Source organism: Numida meleagris, chromosome 4 (genome assembly GCF_002078875.1).
Source record: "Numida meleagris isolate 19003 breed g44 Domestic line chromosome 4, NumMel1.0, whole genome shotgun sequence".
NCBI lineage: Eukaryota > Metazoa > Chordata > Aves > Galliformes > Numididae > Numida > Numida meleagris.
In genome coordinates, this window is record NC_034412.1 from 24,772,321 (window position 1) to 24,795,645 (window position 23,325).

The 23,325-nt window shown below is 38.1% G+C and overlaps 1 protein-coding gene across 1 annotated transcript in view; it reads right to left on the minus strand.

Annotated features, from left to right (window-relative positions):
• Positions 1–23,325, minus strand: part of DCHS2 (dachsous cadherin-related 2) — a gene marked incomplete at its 5' end in the record, with an annotated part of 94,826 nt that overhangs the window by 26,634 nt on the left and 44,867 nt on the right. Inside the window, 8 exons of the mRNA XM_021393831.1 lie at positions 475–714; positions 1,514–2,354; positions 2,996–3,153; positions 7,138–7,237; positions 8,026–8,213; positions 9,542–10,561; positions 11,961–12,197; positions 21,350–21,581. Of these exons, the coding sequence (XP_021249506.1) occupies positions 475–714; positions 1,514–2,354; positions 2,996–3,153; positions 7,138–7,237; positions 8,026–8,213; positions 9,542–10,561; positions 11,961–12,197; positions 21,350–21,581 (3,016 nt within the window). The remainder of the gene's footprint in view (positions 1–474; positions 715–1,513; positions 2,355–2,995; positions 3,154–7,137; positions 7,238–8,025; positions 8,214–9,541; positions 10,562–11,960; positions 12,198–21,349; positions 21,582–23,325) is intronic.

The window sequence follows — 23,325 nt, forward strand, 5'->3', positions numbered from 1 at the left end:
GATGGTTTTCAAAATCCCTTCACAGCTCAAGTGCCTGGAAAATCTTGGATAACAGTGCCCCTCTCTGGTCAGAACACATTAGTGCATGTTTGCTGTTATGAAACTGGGATTTCAACTTTTAAGTTATTTTAAAGCTATTCAAAACTCATTGTGAGAAACAAAACTGTCCAATTATTGCCTCTAATGGAGATTAATACTCTTTTCTGAATTATAACCAGAATCCGCTGGTTGTTTTCACATCGAGTATGTTGAGCTATCCCGCATCACCCATGCACTCAACTTATGATTAATATATTAATTAGGGCTGAGGCTAGCCCAGTGCACAATCAGAATATCTCCCTGAATGAATGTTGAGAACCAACAGCCATATTCCCAGTACCCTGGGAAAAGCATGATGTTTGTACATGCAAGCACAGAGCAAAGCAAGATGTGATCAGTCTATGATGTCCACAGTAGCGAAAAGATTGAAATTACCTGTGTCTCTATCCACAGCTTCAACTCTTATGACCAGCTTCCCTGGATCCTGGTTTTCATAAACTGCAGTCTCATAAAGCTGCTGCAGAAATACTGGTCTCTCATCATTCACGTCAAGAACAAGGATGGTTAGAACCTGTGTTGCGGAGAGAGCTGGGCTGCCATCATCAAAAGCCATGACTGTCAGACTGTAGTGCTCCTGAAACTCACGGTCCAGGAGCTGGGCTGTACTTAGGAGTCCTGTTATAAAGAAAGGAAGCAGAAAAGAAGTGCTTGGCTCCAGGTTTGGATCCCGATTGTTTCTGCGCTCACACTAAAGTACATTCGGCACCACTGCTGCAAGGCTTCCACACTTTGGAGTAGGTAATTCCCATGAGAGCAGCCCAGAAATGCTCATTTTGACATGAGAGGTAATGGAGATTCATGGAACATTCAAGTGAGGTTCAAAGAGAGATTTAGTTTTCTTAACTCTAGGCTTCACATTGTACTTCACTTAACTTTCACAGTTGTTTTTTGCACATCCAATTAGGATCTCCACAAATCAGTGTCAGCTGTATCACATAACGGATTTAAAATCAGAATATGAACCAGAAAATATTGTAACTAATGAAATTTGTGTGTCTGTGGAAATGGTCTAACAGACACAAAACTCATTCAGGAACCAGGGAACTTCAGAGGACTGTAGAATAAAATTCAGCAGCACTTTGAGCATCTATAGAATGCGTTCTATTCGCAGTGCAATGCACACTCCTTCACTCCTATGATCTTCATTTTGCCTTTCACACATCTACATATAGCACTGTATGCATGTAGACAACCTTTAAGTATGCATTGTGTAAAAAAATCAGTGTGAAGCATTTCACTGCACACACTTGCTGCAATAACGCACTGGAAGGCATTTCAGCACATCTGCACAACACAGTCATAGCATAGTGTAGAAATTTCTGAGCTAAGTCTCACTGAGCTTGCACCATTGCCACACGTGTATGGCAAATATTACTGTGATAAGCACGGTATAAGAACAAGAGAGTTACTGTACCTGTGATTTTATCCAATATAAACGATCCATTTTCATTGCCTGAAATTAAGTGATACGTAACATGTCCATTTCTTCCCTCATCAGGATCCTTTGCAGTTACACGGTGTACAAGGAGGCCCACATCTGCATCCTCCATGACATAGCAAAGAGGTGAAGATATAAAGCTGGGACTGTTGTCATTGACATCTAGAATAATGATTTTTGCGGTCAGGGAATCACGTCTGCGATCAGCCACATTTATTGTCTGGTCTGTTGCAGACACCGTAAGGATCACAGAGTGAGTAATCTCCCTGTCCAGTGGGGATGCTGTGACCAAGATGCCATATGAAGGGTGAACAACAAATGGATTTTCTTCCATGCTACTCATTTCCACGGCATATTGTATTTTGCTGTTCAGAGAACTGCCATCTCCATCTTTCGCATTGAATGTGTAAACCAGAGTGCCAGCAGGCACATTTTCCTCTATGCCAATCACTATGAAGTCATCTTGAAAATATGGAGAATGATCATTCTGATCTTCTACATCAATACTGAGAAAGACAGTATTATTCTGTGGGGGATTATTACTGTAATCCTTTATAATAACTTGCAGAAAGAAGCATGAAGATGTTTCATAGTCAAGTTCCTTGTAAAGAAAAAGGTCTCCTGTCCAACTATTTACTTCAAAATAAACATCATCATCATCTTCAGCGATACTAAAATGCAGTTTCCTGTTAGTTGTCACATGATTATCAGGCAAATTTACAGAAGTCAATACTTGTGCAGGTTTAAAATTTTCAGGTATGACAAAGTGCTTGAAATCTTGAGAGAAGACGGGTCTCCCTGTGGGAAGTGGGATTACCTGTAACAAAACCACAAAGACTGACATATTTTCCTATTTCTATTAGTGGTAGGGTAATGATAATTATTTTCATTGACAGTTTAATCATTTGTTACTTGTGACTACATTATTGTACTAGATACGCCTTGAAGCCAGAAAACAAACTTGACATACTCCGGCAGAATTCAAACAGTCCTTAGCCAGACACTCCATAATTCTCTTCTTCATTCCTACACACACATACATATAAAAAATAAAAAATTTAAAAATTTAAAAAATGAAGGACAAGACTGTCTGGTACCCATTGAATCACAGGCATCCAAATACAGGAACTTTGAATACCGCTAGTAGATATTTTCCTTCTCTTTTCCAGTGTTTGCAGTGGCCTCCTACTAATGCATAAACACCTTCCATTCATAAGACAATCCATGATGTTGTTCTTTACTCTAATCCAAATGAGTTTGCCCTGTCATTTCCTCACTCAAGAGAAAAACAAACTAAAGAGAACTATGAAACAACATGTTTAGTTCCAATTTTTTCCTTTCTTCACATTATTGCCCTAGATTCTCTCAAAACTACTTAACTGTTTTTTAGTTTTTATTTTTAAAAGGAAAATAAGTATGCAGCATAATTTTCCCTGTCTGTACAATACCAAGAAGTACCTGGATGTCAACAACAGCCTGTCCTTGGAGGGAAGGCATTCCCTGGTCTCTGGCTGTGACCGTCATTCTGTAGCTCGATCTCTCAGCATATGAGAGAGGCTGGATTGCTCTCAACTCCCCGCTGACAGCATCAATCTGGAAGTATCCTGTATCATCTTCTATAAGGGAAAAATTGGCATTAGTTACTACAGATCTCATCAGCTCACCATATACCTCCATCATAACTAATGAGTAAGAAGGAGCAGGACACAAAGGAAAGGGAACCTGCTGCAGTCACTTGGATTTCTCAGAATAATTTGGTTCACATCAACACATAAATAGTGGGAATTAAGCTTTCATCTGCCAGCAAGGACTGGCTGCATGCTAATAACTGGCAGGCTCTAATTGAAGTTACCACATCCTATTGCATTCATTCCAGTTGCAAAGAAAAAAATCTGCCATAGAAGAGTAAATAGCTCTTTGTGAATTCTCCATTTTCAAGGAACACACTTGAAATTAGTCTACAATTTTTTTTAGTGAAATAGGAGAATATCTATTACTTGGTATATATTAGCAGAAAATGAGGAAATCAAAGTTGTCGTAATTCCTTCCCCCTTAAAATACTACACAAAAAATTTTGGTACATTAATTTTTAATAAGGTGTGCTGGCAGGTTAAAGAAAGCAATGCAGCAGAACAGCTGCTATTCTAATAAGTAATTGTGGTAAAAACAAACTCAATGCAGATGTACTAATGAAAACACACATAAAGAACTATATTTCCATAGGCACCTAAGAGAGCATGCAGCTGTTTATGTTCTCCAAATCTGCACGTGCAAATTAGCTAGCTGCACATGTAAGTGTCCATTGTATATTCATTTTTATTATTCTGTAACAGCAAAATACTTGCATCTGTAGAATATGATCAAATGCTGAGCAGGCAAGTTAGAAAACAGAGTTCTGACAATCAACAAGTCTCTTTTCCCAACATTGCTCTGTTATTTTTGAACAAATCTAGGTTTTTTAACGTTCCACAAGTCCCTTCTGGGTTGACTCTCATGGTCAGAAACATAACAAACAGATTGCCAAAAGAAAACAGTATGTAGGGACGATTATATTGAATGAGACGGGCCCACATTCTGCATTTTTTGGAAACAGCTTCAAAATACTAGTGCTGCTATATTAGTGTTCTCATAAATTCTGGTTTAGGTCCCAGCAGTGTGTCTCCATGCACAGATGTGCTATTTTGTTCCATATAATGTTTCAGAAAACAAAATCCCAGTTAAGCAAAACAGCAAAGACAGGAAAAACAGAATACAATGTGAATGGCATTCAAATATTTTTAACATTTTGCTAAAACTGATGTATAAAATAATGGATAGAGAAAGCTAGCAAGAAAACTAAAACAATAAACAAAAGTGTATGAAAACCTTAATTTTCCTACCAACATAGAACTATAGATACCAAACTGAGCCAGGAAGTACTAGAAAACAAAAATACTGTATGTACATAATTGCAACCTGAGCCAGAAGCTACAAGGATTCATTCTTGCCCCAGCAGTGACTGAGGACATTCAGTGGCTCTAGCATAAGGACAAATGCTTGCTCTTTTATTTGAAGTAACAGAGCATATAGTTAAGGTCAACTGAAATAGGCATCAGTCAACATAGCTTCTGGAGGTTTGAAGCTCATTTGATATGGGAATGTAACAGTCAGAATCTACGCTTTTTTAGTAAAACAAGAGTGATGATCCTGAATGCTCAGACATTCCTCAGAATATCCTGAGTTGGAAGGGACTCAAATGGATCATCAGGTCCACTGAGATGACCAGAAAAGGAATATCCTTTAGATACTATCGCTTCACTAAAATTCAAGTATTGCATGAAATCATTAGTTTTGTACATTTTTCTGGAGACAGAAGTAACAAGGAAGTCTGATAATTTTGGAAAGAGATATGGCATAAAACCAGAACCCTTTGGAACTTCCATTTTGGAACTGTTTCTCATTTTCATCTTTGTAATCAGGAACTGCACTATAATAATGGTCAAATCTTAAATGTGTGGGTTTTTTTTCTAATATTTTTATCAATCTATTTTTTAATTTATTCCTGGATAATTTCAAAGAGGAGATGCTTGATCAGAAATGTATGGCATGTACAAAGAAAAGAGACAGATCAATTTTAAAGACTTTTGCCCAAGATAATAGAGGGCAAGTGTGTGTTACCTTGCTCTCTTTCTAAATACACTCCAAATTCTCCTCTTTATTCTTTTGGGAGTTCAAAGTGAGAAATAAGGGAAAAAGATGGGTATTAAGTTTTACACACAGAGCGTGCCAGTTATAGCTCTAAAAGCTCACGCTCCCTGCAAGTCTAGAAACCTTTTCTCAACTTTCGTCTCCATAAATCACCTCAATGAAGCAACTGCTGCCTTTATCACATGCCCTAAAGGCATGAAGAGAAAAGGAAGAAAGTATGAGACAAACAGGTAAAGGTCAGGTTTTAATGTATCTGCAGAATGCTTATAGATAACTTGTTTTGGTTTTCTTGGAAGAGGGAGGGGCATTTTGAAGGAAACACCAAAGGCTGAAACTCATCCCCAAAGCCCCATTTTCACTGTTTACTTTACAGACTTTTTCCTTGTATGATTTGCTGGCATTTGTTATTAGCCCTCTTGCATATCTTAATCTATTGCTGTTATCTTTATCTAAAATTGTACTTCTCTAAGGTCTCCAGTCCTCCAATTAACACGATGTCTACATTCAGCAAATATGGCCATAAGCTACATCACATTTCTTCAAATTTTAGTACCGAATGTCCCAAAATTAGAAAATACTATTTTAAATATAAACCTGGCAAGAACTTCACCATGTGACAGAAGAGCAGATGTTAAAGGCTGTGAGCCAACCAAAACCAAAAACAAAAATTAGCATTGGAAGTTCAGCTGTTTCTTTATTTGTTTACCAGGAACATACCTAGTTCTAAGGCCAGGGGGGATCTTTTAGTGAGTTTTTTTTGGTGGTGGTGGGTTTGGGTTTTTTTTTGTTTGTTGCTTCTGTTTTCACTCTTTTGTCCTTTCTAGAGACAGCATTTGCAAGACCAGCCCTGTTTCTGTTGCTGGTTTAGAATTTGAATTCCTTCTAACTCCCCTCTGTGGCTCTAGCGGGGGATGAGAAAATATAGTGTGCTTAAAGGAAGGAATATAGTGAGATGTGCCGAGAGGCAGTGACCCCTGAAGAATGCTTCCTATGCTGTCTGACCATTACCCTCCAAACAAAGGGTCAGATGCTAACCATTCTGCAGTTCCCTCCAAATCCCTTTGAAAGAGGTGGTCTTTTGTATCCAAATTAATACAATAGAATTCTGGCAATAAAACTGAAGAATTTTACTACCTACATGCATTTAAACTGCAGAATTTTAATAAAGTTATTAAATGTCTTATTTCTTTAAGCATCTCTTGCTGGGTGAGAGCAGAATTAATTCTCCTTTAATGTGGATTTTGGATCTTAAAATCCTTCCGTTACCCCACAGAAGTCAAAAGCAGACATAAAGAAACAGTATAACATAATCCAAAGGAATGCTGCTAAGGCTGAAATTACTGAAAGAAAAAGCTGCAGGTTCACTCTTTTTCTAAAAAAGTTAGGAGCAAAGAACATGTGAGAAAACCTGCTGAGAAGGTGGAAATAATAGAAATGCTTTCTTGCTCTGATGAAACAGTATGTTTTAGGTGCAAATTAGCACAGACTAAGAAACTCCAAGTTTAAAAGACATAGATTGCAGTAAGCCAGCAGAATAGAGCATGTACAAAATAAAGTACTGTTAGTGGCATATTTTGCTTTTTTGAATCAATAACAAAGTAAAGCAGGAGGGGGAGATTTTTCTCACTGTATACAGACTGAGACCTCTCATATCAAACAGGAGGCAAGTGGTATGTGATAAAAGCAGATCACATCTATGTCTCTTGTCGGTATTAATGCCTCAGTTTCACTCACATTCTCATTTAGGAAACTGTCTGCACTTAAGACACAAAATTTTCCTCTCTCCTATTTATACAGGCAGCATTTTTCTAACAGACAAAACAGATATGAAATTCTGTATGCATACAAGGCATCTCTAACACTCTGATTATTTCAATGTATCTTTGCTTATGAATTCCACTTTAGATTCTTACCTGGTTCTATTGAATATAGTACTGTACCATTGTTCCCAGAATCAAAGTCCTTTGCAAAGACAGAGGTGATGAGCATTTCTGATGACTGCCCTTCCAAAACCTGTCATCGAGCAGTTGATAAATTAATTTGCAAGCATACATGGATAACTGTGAGCTTCAAAAGAAATTCCTTCCCTTAGCACAAGAGCTTAGTGCTGCTATATTTTCTATCTCAGTAATGTTTATGATTAGTGCAAATGGCATTTCAGAAAATAGTTAATACAGTTCTAACAATCACAGAATCACAGAGTGGTTTGGGTTGGAAGGAATCTTAAAGATCATGGGCAGGGTTGCCAGCCATTAAATCAGGCTGCCCAGGGCCTCATCCAACCTGGTCTTGAACTATCTCCTTTTATGGCCTGCATATATTACTAATTCAAAAATACATATGAATTAATATATCAGGCTCAGAGGTCAGAAATTGGAAAAGACTACTACACACATAAACAAAATTATACATATATCCTTTGTCCATAACAGTCTACATATTTAACTTTTTTTTTTCATTTTTTTGTATTTTATTTATTTACAAATCTTGAAAGTCCTAAATAGACCTGTGTCAAAATTAGGAATTTGAAAAAAAAAAAAAAAATCAGACCAGTAGCTGCTCCCTCATCAATTAATTAACCTGAAATGAATGTCATTTAGGTCAGACATTGCAGGCACTGTGCTGGACTGGAAGATGTGTGCCATGGTGGCTGATCGTTACACTCAAGCAGTGCCCAGGTACCAGCCTGGCTCTCCGCTGTGCGGACCCAAACTCCATGTACAGTTTGAGCTCTTGCCACATGGTGGTGCTCGGAACAAGTCCTTAACTGCACCACCGGCAGGCCGAGGGCTACTACAGACCTTGATGCTTAGCTCTTTTCCAGGTGCAATCTGAGGGAAGATAGGTTTATTATCGTTGATGTCCATCACTGAGATGTACACAGTTGCCGTGACATTAAGTGGTGGTGACCCATGATCAGTCACTAGTACAGTCAGCTGGTGGTGAGCTTGTTTTTCACGGTCTAAGGCAACCCAGTTTATAACTTCACCTGATGGACACAGAAAACAAGGGAGAAGGGAGTTACCTAGCACTAATCTTATGACACGTAGTAATCATACGTCTTTTGATATACTTTGCTGCTGACACTAAAATCCCAGGTTTGCAGATTCAATTCCATACAATATGTCAAAGTGCACTGGTACTTCAGTGCTATATTACATTCTTCACTGTACTCTGGATTCCTCCGAGCAAAGGTATAAAGCAGCACAAAGCAACATGCTGGCCTTCCAAACAAATCCAACTGGGCTTTTCTTCATCACATTTCAGGACAGATAATCTATGAACACAGGGATTTAACTGCTGATAAATGGCCTTTATTATACCCATGGGTTAGGCTATTCTCAGCACAACATCTGTACCAGCAGGAAGCCTGATGTCTCCTGTACATTCTGGTAAACCCAGTAAATAAATCTGACCCAATCTCCTCTCCATCTGCTCAACCATACTCAATATAGCTGAAGATTTGTGGTTGACCAAAGCCCTTCACACAGATAACCACATATTATTTTAAGAGTATCTCTGTTAATTCCTGGGACTCTGATTGCCTTTAGATTTCTGTAAGTGTAACCAATGAACCTTTGCTTTGAAATAACAATTATGAAAGTCACAGAGAAATTCTGCCTACAAGGACAGAATCTCTGAGAAATTTTAAATAGTAGATCTTTACGCATTAGATATTATTTTGCTAAACTGGATTACTTACAACGCCAATGTTCCTTACAGGATCCCCTTCCTCTGGGATTTCCATGGTGCTACGCTGCATGGATATATTATCTATCGCACAATACATTTGAGATTCACTGCACAGTACACACTTTGTGAAGAATTTCTTTTGGCCAATTTGCTTTTTTCGGTACCATGTACAATATGAACTCCACAACGATTGATGTAGCTTGCAGAAGCTTCCACAAATGTTTTAAAACACTGTCAAACATCATAGTTATTTTTATAATTATTTATGACCGATTCAAACGTTTCAACTGTACTTGATCACAGGCAATTAAGTTTCTCATATGATCTACTGAAGCTAGAATATTCCCTCTTTTAATTTGGAAAAGTCAAAACTTACAGCCAAGTGATCAGAATGAAGCTACAAAAAAAAAATCAAATCCTAAGGGTTAGTTTATCCTTCGTGAACATGTGTTAGATTTATTTAATTCCCTCAGCTGTGAAGCTTTTAGTTAGAATATTCATGTACCAACCAACCCAAGAGATTCACAGCAGTTCCTGAAAGATTTACACTTCATTTCCATTCCCTTATGGAGGGTTGCTTTCCAAAAGCAATATTAGGCAGATTATAAATCATGAAAATGCTACCTGTGTTGGAGTTGATCTTGAAATATGTTCCATCAGACAGGAGGAAATATGAAAGTTGTCCATTTCTTCCTGAGTCTTTGTCAACAGCTGTGACAGTGCCAATCACACCCTTGGGAATTGGATTTTCCTCCATTTTGAAGAAGTAGTTCTCATGCATAAACACAGGGGAATTATCATTTTCATCCAGGACATTAACTATTACTGATGCACTTGCATTCTGCATGGAGTTTTCCTCCCCTGAGGTGCTGACCAGGGCTCGAAAACTAAGAATCTGTGCACATTCATAGTTCAAATGTTTCCGAAGATAAATCCAGCCAGTATCAGATCTGATTCCAAATGCAACAGAATCTGTGCTAGACTCTATGGAATATGTCAGCTTGGAGCCAACACGGCATGGATGAAATAAGTAGGCTTGAACCTGAAGGATATAAGCACCTGGAGATGTAGCTTCACTGATTTCTACTTGATACACCAAGTTCTGAAAAACCAAAGTGGGGCCCATCCTCTGCTCTTCAACAGTCACTGTCAACAACAGCAAAGAACTCAGAGGAGGACTTCCATGGTCTTCAGCTGCTATGTACAGATTATATTCCAGCTGTTTATCCTCGAACACTGTTCTGATGAGGCTTACCACTCCAAGGCCTGAATCTATACTAAATGCATTTGTCTGATTGCTTGCAAGACTGTATTTGATCACCCCGTTAAGGCTGCTATCTTTATCTTCTGCATGAGCAATGTACACAGCAGTGCCAGGAGGCTGGGTATGTGAAATAATTACCTTATCAGATCTGGTAAGAAATACCGGAGGGTTGTCATTAACATCTATCACAGATATATTGACTTGGGTGCTACTGTAGACAGGGGACTTTCCCAACTGTGACTGAATGGTGAGCATGAAAACAGACTGGGTTTCATGGTCAAGCTCTTTCTTGATGCGGATGATACCAAACTGGGAGTCAATATAGAATCTTCCTTGTGGATCACCAGAGGAAATTCTGTAAGAAACCACTTCTAAAGAATCTACAAAAAGAAATAATAAACAAAAATTAAAAATAATAATACTAATAGAGTGATAGCATGAAGTTTGGTAAGAACTGTGAAGAAAGCATGTTGTTCAATTCAGTGGGATAGGCGCAAGTTACACAGAATTTGACTTTCTTTTTTTATGCTTCCTTGTTCCTGTCCCCAGAGCCCTTCAATAACATAAATACTGCACAGCCTTGATCTGAGTGTATTTAGTCTGCCCACTTGTGCATTGATTGCTTTTCATCTTACTGGCACGATAAAACTACATAGAGAAGAATCATAAAACAGCCTTTTGTTTTTCCCTAATCTAAACAGAAAAATGCTCCTATAAATTAGTCTTAAGGGAATCACTTCACTATACACAGGCATTCACTGCAGCAAGGAATGAAACAGGTAGCAGACCCCTGAAAGAAAGGTATTTTACTGACCTTACTGATCATGGATGACCACTGTTACAACCTGAGGACATCGGATGCTGGCTAAAGCAAGAGCTACGTAAAGGCTTACTGCCAAGGCTGCTCTGGAAATGCTACCTCTCTGGGGACAGTGGTCAATATACCATCTCTTTCAAGGAGAAGAAAATGAGGGGACCTGACTAATCACAAATTTCTAAAACTTCTCTCTCTGCCACACTGCACTTGCAGATTCATCACCAAGCTGCTATATGGACTCATGGTTCCCAATGCTCTGGATAAGAACCAAACATATATAGCTCTCAGGACAAGGTATTTTATGGCAGGGGTTTGGTGAGAGTTAAACTATTTCCCTCTAAAAGTGATTAAACAAAACAAATAACTTAACCAGATGTATTTTTAAGGCCCAATAAACACCCATCTAATCTTCATCATTTAATTTGGAAAAAAACATTTTTTTTGTGTGGCAGCACATCTTACAGATTCTCAGAAAAACTGGAAAACTCTCTTCTCATGAGTATTGCTCTCAGATACTCTTTCATGGCTAATGTTTTAACACAAGCCACACTCAAGCAGACCCTTCCTTATACTTTCACAATGTACTCCCCATCTCCGCATTAACAATTACACAAATTCCTCTGGAAAATACAGCATCTGCTTGCATGCAAAATGTGTATTAGAAAACCAAGGTTTTTTTGAACTATACTGCAAAGCAAGTAAGTAAATGAAAGTTAGAAAATGGGGGCAGTTGTCATTCTCATTGGGCCACCAAATAAATGACCATCAATTTCCATCTGATCTAGTGGGCATCCTGATATAGCAGTGATTACACCAGCTGTTTTAAATACCAGCAGTAAATACTATTTGATGCTCTACAGAACAAGTAAGTTATCTGAAAGTTTAAATAAATATTACCTGTAGACATTTCCCATTGATGGCCACAACTGTAAGAGAGAATCATCTCTGAACATACAACTCACCTGAGGGCTCTCTGGCCTTTACAGTTCCTACCAGGCTGTCTTTAGGTGCATCTTCGGGAACAGAAAAAGCATACTGGGATCTCTCAAATATGGCAGGGACTGAAGTGGTCTGAAGGATGTGCACCGTGACAGTCGCATTGGTGGCTGAGGAAAGGCCACCCCCATCCTGTGCAGAAACTGCCAGGAGCAGCGCAGAATGTGCCAGGTGACTGAGAGCTGAGGTCAGGTAAATAATTCCTGAAAGCATACATAAGTAAAGGAATAATAAAATAAGTTAAGGATTCTCTCCTCCAAATCTAGCAGGCTGTCAAAACAGCTCCAGCGTACCTCTGGCTCTAAGAGAGAGGGCCAGACAACGTTGAAAAAAGCTTTTCAGGATTTTGAGACTTGACTAAGAAAAAATGTGCCAAAAGTAGTGACTGCGTACATGCTTTACCTCTTTCCTGTTATTAGGCATGCAGTGTTTCCTTTTTAAGGGCTAAATTTTCCCAGATTATACAGTCTTTTACCATGCACAAAAGCATTCACAGTAAGCTCTGTGTCAAAACACAGCGTTCCTTTTTTAGAAATGAATTCAGCTATATCTCAGAACCTCACTGAGCTAATGGAGTTGTTCTGAGCTTTCAGCAATATCAGGAAAAACACTTTCACCAGTATTAACGCTTAGGAATCTGGAAGTGAGTTAGAGGGAAAAAAAAAATGTTACGAAAAACCGATTTATCTTTGCAAACAGTAAAAATTAACTTTACTTCCAACAAGATTTGCAGACAATTAACTCAATTCCCCACTGAAAACATCCAAACAGAAGTGAGTTGAAGCCCCAAAATACAAATCTTAGGAGCATTGGGCTCCGTGGAAATGATCTGGGAAACAATCCCCTGCTGTCTGATCAGAAGTTTCTATTAAAATATCCTCTACTAGTAAATTCTAAGGGCTGTTGAATTTGCAAGCTTCCATCAATTGTTTTGTCCAAACTACGTGAAATAAGTAATTCTTTAAAAGAAAATGCAATGCTCTATCCAGAAATACAGCACTTTGGATGTACTTTTCTTAAGATAAATATATTTGCATCCTCTAACTCTGGTGAATGAGACTAGCTGTCTCCAAATACATTTTCTTGGGACTGCTAAAATAAGTCTAGGAATATCAAATAATTCTGCCTGATTTTCAGTTACTCTGTACATTGCTACAGAAATCCACATCTACATCAGTACCTAGCTATTATGGGATAGAAAGAATGCACATGGCAGGAAGCTTGTCTCATCTTCTGCAGTGAAAGCTTGTCTAAACTTCAAAGAAAGCTTTGTTTGAGCAAAGACATCAGTCTCAGTAGTGAGGATTACATCCAAAACATAGCTCTCTACTTTTAAGCTTTGAGCTACATTTCTAGCTTCCTGGCTCTGAAGACAGATTTAGTAAGGATGATGTCACTGACAGGACATAAACAGGATAAAAATTAGGAGAATCGATGCGTGATTCAACTACAGTATACCTTCTGAAAATTCAGTGTGAAGCCGTAACATTAATGTGCTGCAATGCACTTTTAAGCAGAATAACGGAAAATACATAAAAATCCTTATAAATATTCAAATGTGCATGCAGTATACTTTCCAATTATACTGCCAGGACATTATAATAACAAACTGTGCCTCGACATGCTTAAAATGCCTTCCAAGCATCTTCATGATCAAGGAAGAACACTTTCCACCAACAGCAAAAGAGAATAATTCCAGTGTGACAAACCACAGTAAAACCTCAAAAAGATACAGATGGATTCAGAATTCATTATCAGTCCAGTTCCTATGCTAATAACTGATGCAATTCCAAGAATCAACCTTATTTTAGGTTTGGGGTTTTTTTTTCTGGTCTTCTGATGATTGGGTTTTATTGATTAGTTAGCTTAACCAAAGAGTATTCCAGAGACATAAACTTCTGTCATTTCCTGAGGTAATCTGAGCAACTGTAGCTCAAAGGAAAAAAGTTTTTAATCTTTTTTCTTTTTTTTCCCAGAGGTTAAACATATAAGTATGGATTTTAAACATTGCTGCTGTCAAATTAAGTGAAACCACGAGATGGACTAACTTGACCTATTCACTACTGGGTAGGTTTCTATTGAAAAGGCCAAGAATCTCATTTTCATTTTGGATACTTCAAGATGTATGTGAAGAGTAGAAAAACTTCTATAGACAAGCACCATGTTGAAATCTATACTTTAAAAGCAATAAATAGTGTCTCGGAACACCCCTTAGCAAAGGATGGAACAAAAACTGCCTCCCTCCTGGAACTCTGATGGTTTGAAGATTTTGCCTTGAAGATTTTTCCTCTGGTAATTCCTCATTTGGCAGGACAGTGTGCTGGAATCAATTCTGGCTCACAGGTGTGTGTAAATTGTTACAACAATCTGGAGATTCAGTGTACAACTGTGAGGGCAAGTACTAATGAAGGGCCAACTCATGACTGCCAGCTCTTTGACCTGCATCACCTTCCTCACACTTAACATGTGCTAAGGCACTTCCAAGACATTACTCTTCTCCACTTTGTGCCTATACACAACAAAAGGTGAAATGAAGCCAATGTTTCCCCAGAATGTGAAAACGCATTAGTGAAAGACAGGACTCCGTGTCACCTGCTGGTGAGGTGGTAAGGGCATAATTCCTTATGTCTTTGATTTTGCTACTCTTTTTTTTTTGTTGAAACGGATTCTACTCACCAGGTGGGTTTGCTGCTAAACGCTATTTCTCAAGGGTTAAACTCAGGAGCCAGTTATAATGATTCTTTTAAAGTATATTCCTCCGTGATCATATGTTCGATCTTAACATACCAGCAGCATAGATCAGCAAAGGATGCTCAATAACCAAAATGCACATTCTGTATAGTGGAAATAGTGCTGGTTATCCCAATAGGATTTCCACATAAGCCTCTAGCTGACCACTTGAAAAACGTACCTGATTTTCCACGAGGACTTCAAGTAATCAAAGGAAAAACAGCTCTACATTTACAGCCATTAGTAGGGAAACAAAACATTTTTCGCTAGTTAAGCACTGCAAAAGCAAAGGGATAAATCAGGACGAGCTAATTTCAGTAACAAAGTCTAAATCAGATAGAAATATGTACTCGTTCAACTAGCTTCTATTTTTTCTCATTGTTGACAGAATAGAAAAGTGAATTCAGCATACAGGAAGAGGAATAAAGTCAACAAACACCAACAATGTTTTCTGAGATAATGGAACTGAATGCCCTAACAACAGTAAATGATGTCAGAATTCCTTTAGCAAATATCCTAGGATGGGACATGGACTGATACAGCTCAGACAGTAAGCAGATGGCAAAAAGCTATGCATAGTTCACCACCCCAGTTCACCCTCAAGGCTGGCCTCTAAACCTGCTGTTTTACACCATGTAGGTCAGTGCTGACTCACTGACCTATTAGGAGCATGTCTTGACGAACCTGGCACATTAACTTCTCAGTGCAGACATTCATACAGCTTTGCTTTTTATGTGTGGCAAAGAAATGTGTGAGAAAATTTGCCTTGGAGGGGCACACACAGTCACGTGACAGGCTTTGCACTGACAGTAAAAACAGCATTGTCCTAGGGAGAACCTGAGTGTCCTGACACTCAGGTTGCAGTTTTAGCAATTTACCTGTATTTAATATGTTGGGTTTTTTTTAGTGAAGCTGAATTCTTGATGGTAACCATATCAACCTTCTGCAAAATGCACTGCTTGAAGAGCTATTTTAACAACTGTCAGGGGAAAGGGAAGAATTAATGAGGAACTGTGGTGTTATTTACAGTCTACCCGCATAACGTGTGCAGCTTCAGCTCATAAAAATTATGTTTAAAAGCTTAATCTTCATGACATAAAAAGCAGTTGAGACTTCAGTGAATAGTGGTTACCTACTATATAAGGAACTAGTACTTGGATATTTATAAAGTAGCCTCTGTAAATGTCCTCAGGTCCCAGTCAATCCTAAAACAATGCCCACCAATCCCGTGAGAAACTCCAAACAAAATTCACAACACTCTTAAAAAAATCACTGCCAATGATTCCAAGAAGCTTAGAGTTCAACAAAGGCAAAGTTCTGAGAGTGCTGGCTCTACCAATTTATGCTTTTATATAAGAAAAGTTTGACTTAACTTTTCAAATATGATGGAGAGATGCTTGATCCTTTTCTTCCCATGTTAAATTTCAACATAAAAAAACCAGCTCAAACTTCCAACAAGCATAATTGCTGCACATTCCTCAGAAAACTGTCAAATCAAACAGCTCCTCAAAATTCTTCTTCCACAACATATTATTAAGAGAACCGGAAGATGCTGAACTGCCTGCCAGTCATGTTAATCCATTACTGTCTTACAGTTTCACCCTGCTAACAAGCCTAGTCCTGTCCTGTGAGGTTTGTTTCTTCGTTTGTTTGGCTTAGTGTAAAGCAAATGTTAGTGCAACAAGGATTCTTATGACTCATCATAGGACACCAAAACTAAACTGAACTCAGAAATAAACAAGTGTTTCACTGACATAGCTTTCTCTATGTTGCACTATTATACACTTAAGTAACTCTTCCCTACCAGCAAAATAAATAAATAAATAAATAAACAAAATCCAATTTGTCAATAAAGTCCCACACATTTGAAGAGACCTGATTTGCTGTCGCCTGGACATTTCCTTTCATATGGCCCTATTTTGTTAATCTAACATAACAGTAACTTAGAATAACAGAATAGCACATTTCCAGCACAGACACTAACTGAAGCATAATAAGCCCAGTAAGATATATTTGCTGTTCTTGTATTGAGAGCATTACAGAAAATTCCAGATGCTTATCTTAATGCTCTAAAACTGAGTTTCTACTACATACACTCCATACTATGTTCACTTTAACAGTCTAGCAGTGAAGGCATTTTGCCAAGCCTATTTGTTCTTTCTGTGACTCGGCACTTTCCTCTTTTCTTTAACTTAACTGAGAACGCAAAGGAGAGCCTTCACTTTTCTGCCGAAGCCAACTGCAAGGCCCCAGGACTGTCACCTCCCTGAAAACTAAACAGGACAGCCACAGAAAAGCAGTAGTGAGGTGCAAACCCCATCCATCTGAGCTGCTGCTGAGAAAGGCAATGTGCCAGGCCAGTGCCTTGTTCTGAATAAATGGAAGAGAACACAAGAACAGAGCATGTCCACTGCCAGCAATAACTGGTGGTTTCTTTCTTAACACTTCCTGCTTGAGAACTATGCAATCTCTATTAAAGAAACGTGGATTGCCTGAACTTAACTGTACTAACCTCACATTATTCCTCTCCTTCAAAATGTGAGGTTTGGGTACAGTTCTTCCTCATTTTTCCTGCTGCCAGCTCTCACCTGCTGCCTCTCACAGACCAAGAACTGTGGCAGAGCAGCACCACAGCAGCTCACTCCCAGCTGGTCTTGTCTGGTGGATTTCTGAGATCTGACACTGACTGAATTACAAGAAAGGAGAGTGGGTTAGAATTTTTTTTTTTTTAATACTTTGCATTTTGTCAAGTACACATGTCACTACTATTGCACTGTTGAGCTTTTGGCCCATAGCTTGCAGGAATTTTTCTCTTTGTATGTGATTGATTCTATACAAATTTTATTTGTATGCTTCAAGGACGTGCATGCTTCTTTTTCCTTTACTACTCAGTAGATGAGAACTCAGTGATAAAGGTCAATGATCATGAATTATTCAGCTGAGATCTCTACTTATTCCTCTGTGTCCCAACGTGAATAAAATTCTTCAAAACTGAAAACTTACTGAGCTAATCCAGCGCCTCAGATATATTCCTTTAATTTGCAGCATTCTGAATGTGATATCCATTTCATGTGAAAGATCAGAAAAACAGTAAATGGAAGAAACACCACTTAAAAAAATGTGGTCTCAAAATGTTCCAGAATAAAAACACTCCTAATTTTATGTTATTTATGAGAACCTCTTCATATGTTTAGCAAATGTACTATATGTCATATGAAAATGCCAAAAGTAATTTAAAAATAAACTATTTTTTCCTACAATACTATATGAAAACATCATTAATCACCACAAAAACAGCCTTGCTTTCTTTAAAAAGGATGCTTTCTCATTTTACTTTGATGCATATTACAATCTGCTACATATTAAACATTCTGTAAAGTATAGAGTTGAGTAAAATCAGGTATTTTTTTTTTCCCAAAAAAGAAATTTTGGTACTTCAACTTTTATTGCCAACCTGTACTGTATTAAAAACAAACAAGACTGTTTCAGGCAATGAAAATCTCCCAAGATGCAACTGTCAAATAACAGCATTTCCATTTTCTTCAATAAAACAGAACTTGTCAACATTCTTAACTGGAATTAATCTATTCTTGTGCTCTGAACCAAATAAAGAAGTTTATTTTAACTCAGTTTGACACTAAATTGAATTTACATATAGTGCTGCAGTACAGTACTGGAAGTAGTACAGGACTGAATTGCACACTACTAAACCAAGGCAAATGTACCAGTGAAAGAACCATGTTGCACAAGTCTTTTCTTAACTCCTCCTCTTTGCTCTCATTACTAGATACTGTTAAAGAGATAAAATATTGGACTTAAATCTGCTTTTTTGGCAGATTTGGCTTGTTATTTACAAGAGTGTAAGAGTGTACCACAAACAATAAATACAGTATCCAAAGACTAAAACAGTGAAAAAAATACCATTACTAAACACTTTAGAATTAGAATTCAAAGAACCTTTTCACTGAATATCTGTTTGACCAATGAAAAGCTCCTCCTTCCTGCTTCCACTGAATTTATCTATACGACATCCATGCGTCATAGAGCTTGAAACAAAAGATGGAACCCCTTCAAGCAGCTTGGATGTGGCCTGACCTGAATCTCTATGTACCAAAAGTATAATTGATAAATACAGTAAGTGGTTTACCAGCTAGTATGATACCTGTATTGTGAACATGGTTCAGCAAAAGGGTTTCTCGATACATCTATACAATTGCTTTAACACAGTGACTGCCATAAACCAGCCATAGAAGTAGTTATAGTTTTTATTTTATTAATTTACCCATCTCTCTTCTAAAAATGAAAAGGGATTTGGGGAAAAAAGTGAATCTTTATTGAGTAATCTAACACAGCACTCCAACTTCACTTGCTTCACTTGCTTCACAACAGCACTCCAGTTTCATCTTGCATGTGATTTTCATGTATCATAGTGTAATGTGACAAACTGTCCACTAGTAATTAATTTACATCTCATAATACTGAAAATATCTCTGTCCACTCAGGGCAACACTCAGGGCTATGATCAACAGAGTAACTCAAAGATGAATGCACCAACTTTCACTTCTCATTCCTAAATGCTCAACTACTGAGAAAAATTAGTTGCTTGAAAATAAAACTTATCAGAAAGGCAAATTCATAGAGCACTCCAGCACCATTGCTGTGCCTCCTTTTAGGTCCTGTAATACTAAAAGGAAAACAAATAAAACAGCAGTGTTGTGTTTGGCTGGTGAGTTTGGCAATCTGCTGAAGAACTGCTGTTCCAGTCATATTTAGACAACATCTTCCATTCACAAAATGCAGTCCACATAACTAGATAATCTAAAGTCTCTCACGTAACCTTGTACGTAACCTCTGTAAGTGTACAAAGACAGCTTTACCAGGACAAAAACTAGAAAAACTTGCCAGTGATTAACCGTAAGCATTGTTGTAGGTACACAAGCAAGAATATAAATAGAAAATGTGTATTCCTCAGAAATCACACACCCCATTAATATTAATAAGTGAAAACAAAACACGGTCTGACCTCTTGACTTACCCAGGAGATCTGATTAAGTGCAATCAGATTCCAAGCTTTACAATGTTCTGAACAGTGTCTCTAACCTAAATGCTTTTCTCATCATGAAATGTCAGTAATGACCTCACATTACTTCACCCTGAACTTGGTCTGCCTTTGATAAAACACTATGATAGATCTGCAAGATACCGGCGTCTAATATAGTCTTCATGATTATGGATGACATTCGTCCTACACAAAGTGCCAAAACTGGAAAAAAAGGCCTGAAATGTCCCAATCTGAGGAAGAACCCTTTTCAGAAGGAAGAACTGCTGCACAGCCAATTCTTCTAGCACAGTCCATGTGGGCTCTCTGACAAGCCTACTGGTGCAGTTTTTAAATGACCACTTAAATGCCTGTGGAGATCCAGCTCTCTAATTACTGATTGACCCATATATGTTTGGCAAAAGTTATGCCCTAGAGAATCTGATTTGACAGGCAGTAGAAGTCCACAGTTAAAGTAAATTCTGAAATAGCCAAGTCAACCAGGCCGAATTCCTAAGAAGACTGGATTCTTCTGTTCATCAGAATATTTGGGGAATGTACAATAAGGTAAAAACAGGCAATATTTTGAAAGAACAGAGATTTATAGTGGCTCATATGTCAAACAGCAAATATATGCACACTATGCACACAATATGCTGACTCTAAAGTCTTAAAAATATATATATAAAATAATCCCCTGTGCCAAGATCATCAGGAAGCAAAACTGTTGATCAGGATACATCCATAGCAGTATGCAAGGGCTGTCTCTCAAGTACAATGCAAGCTGCAGTGTTAACCACCCTCTGAAAGATCTGTGGGCCTTCATGGATACACAGCTCACGTTCATTCCAGCTGACACTGCTAATTACTTTAAGATTAGAAAGCAGACTACATGGGCTGCTTTGTGGCTATTGAAAAAGAAAATCAATCTGCCAGATTCAAACCGGCTTAGAAAATATTCATCTCGATTTGGCTATGCCAAAATTGTGTTCTTGCCCTCACTGTCACAGCTTCATTGAACTTCTTTCCAGAAACCAGAAGGGGGAAGGGTCATACCAGAAAAAAAAAGGCAGAAAAAGACACTTCTGTAGCTAATCATCAAGTCACACAGGGAGGCGGATGGATGTTTTAAGACTTCAAGAAGAATGGAAGACATACTTTAGCACAATATGTGGAAAGATTAGGACAGAAATGGAGAGATGAAATGAAAGAAGAAACATTTCAAGAGGTCTTCGCTTCTCAAAGATAAATCTAAAAATTTGAGGAATTCCAATATTATTGTAAAAAGTCATTTTATTTATTTCTTATAACAATGAGTGGATTTCTGTCTGAAAACAATGGAGAAGGGACATAACTGCTTGTCATATATTGTAGTTTCCTGTTTTCCTGTTTATTCCAGTGAATGCAAAAGCTTCATGTTGAACCTAAATTCTCCATCCCCTGATGAAAAATTTAAGTTTCATCTGTATTATGTGATTCCAGGTGGAAAAAAAAACAAAGCAAAACAACAACAAAAATAAAACTAACCAAACCAACCTTCAAGGAAAATATATTTGTATAATTATAGTCCTGAATTATACACAGTACCTGTAGTAGTGTCCACTGTGAAAAAAGAAGAAAATTCTCCTGGGACCAGTTCATACGTGACAGCTCCATATATTCCTGAATCTCTGTCTGTGGCAACAACATTGATGATCTCTGTTCCTGGTTCTGTGCAACTGCTGATGCTTGTCACATAGATGGTTTGTTCAAAAACAGGTTGGTTATCATTAATATCTTCAATCTCAATGCGAACAAAAGCTTGGGCACCCAGCCCACCCTGTTAGACAAATCAGAAAAATATTTCAGTATCACAAACGTATGCAATAGAATGACAGATCTGGCTTCAATACATCATTAAAGAACACACTGCAACACTACTGAACAATGAAAATGTCTATTAAAAATAGCATAAGGTATGTACAACCCAAAATATGGACATCAGGCTCGCTACATGCTCAGAACAACACCTGCATCCTCCCTAACAATACAGACAGAGGTTCAACTTCTTGCAACTGTGAAGTCTGCTAGTCTGACTTCACACCTTTTTATACGGAAATCACCTTATACCTCATCTATTTCTTCAGAGATCAAAGTCAGGGTTTAATAGCTTTTTTCTATCTATGAATCTTTCAGATTTAAAAGCATGACCGTTGCAACAGTGCATGCAAGACTTTTTCAATATTGATTAGGAAGACGTGTTGAGAGCAGACCAATGCAGGACAGACAAAATCCTACCTGTCACACTGCTGCCTGAAGAATTATGTAAGCATAAAGGATTGCACACTCACGCACCTTGCACACACCATGCACACCACAGCAATGCACAGATGGAGGAAGGATCCTGTGTGCTTCAAAGTCAGGCTGAGAGCATGGTGCTTGGATCTGTTAGGCACCTACCAAAACCGCTGACACAGATGGCATGCTGGGAAGTACAAATGACAAGCTATGCTAAGCAAGTCCAAACTTCATTTTGCAGTCAAAGTAGCAGTAATATTAAAAAACAACTATGCTGCACATCTCCACAACCTAATCCTATGTGTTAGTTACTTTTAAACCCAGACTTCATAGAAATCATCCAGTGGTTCCAAATGGATATTACTTTAGGCTTGCAGTATGTCTCAAACTTTTTTGGGATTTGCTTATTATCTCCAAAGGATCAGACTTGAACCCGAGGGAGAAATACTATTATCATTCTCCCTAGATTCCCATTTTCACTGCAGAGTGAGTGCTTCTCCGGTATTGTGATCTCTATGGGAAGGAAACCCCTGCACAAGAGGGAAACCCCCACACAAGAAGGAGACCTACATGCTCTGTAGAAGCCCACTGCCAGAAGATTCCTTGGGGCTGTGGCTTCACAGCTTTCAGGAACTTAAAGACAGGAATCAGAAAGACAGGAATCAGAAACATTTCTAAGGGAAACAGGCCAAGGAAGAAGCGAGGTCAAGAATAAAAAAAAACATCTAGAAAGAGGCAAAGGTTAGAACAGCATGAAATCAAACTGCCTCAATTCATGAGTTAAACTGCTTCTTCCAAGTCTCAGTATTACTAACAGACATGAAAAAAATGCCCTCTTCAGCCAATTTAAATTTCTCATAAAGAGCTGTGTGAAGACTAAAATCTTTGAAAACTGATTCACTCTAACTGTATGGGAGAAGCAAGTTGGAAACCTATTACTTAATCTCTCAAAAGACAAACCAAATTTTATGACAGATTCAGGACAAGCTCTTCCTGAAGCAGCAATGTATTCTTTCACACGAGTCAAGAGCAATATTAACCTAGTTATGGCACAGCTCTTGCTCTGCATATGAAAATTTTTAAGGAACATCCTGAATGAGAAGAAATAAGGTGCTTCTTTTTCTAACCTCTGGATATACTTCATCTACTCAGAAGCTAACACAAAGTAGGACTTCCAAAATATGAAGGCTGATTTAAACAAGTATTTTGCTGACAGAAAATAACATTTGTCAAAACATATTAAAAGCAACAAACAGAAAGCCACAGTTGTTCATTTTGAAACTGTT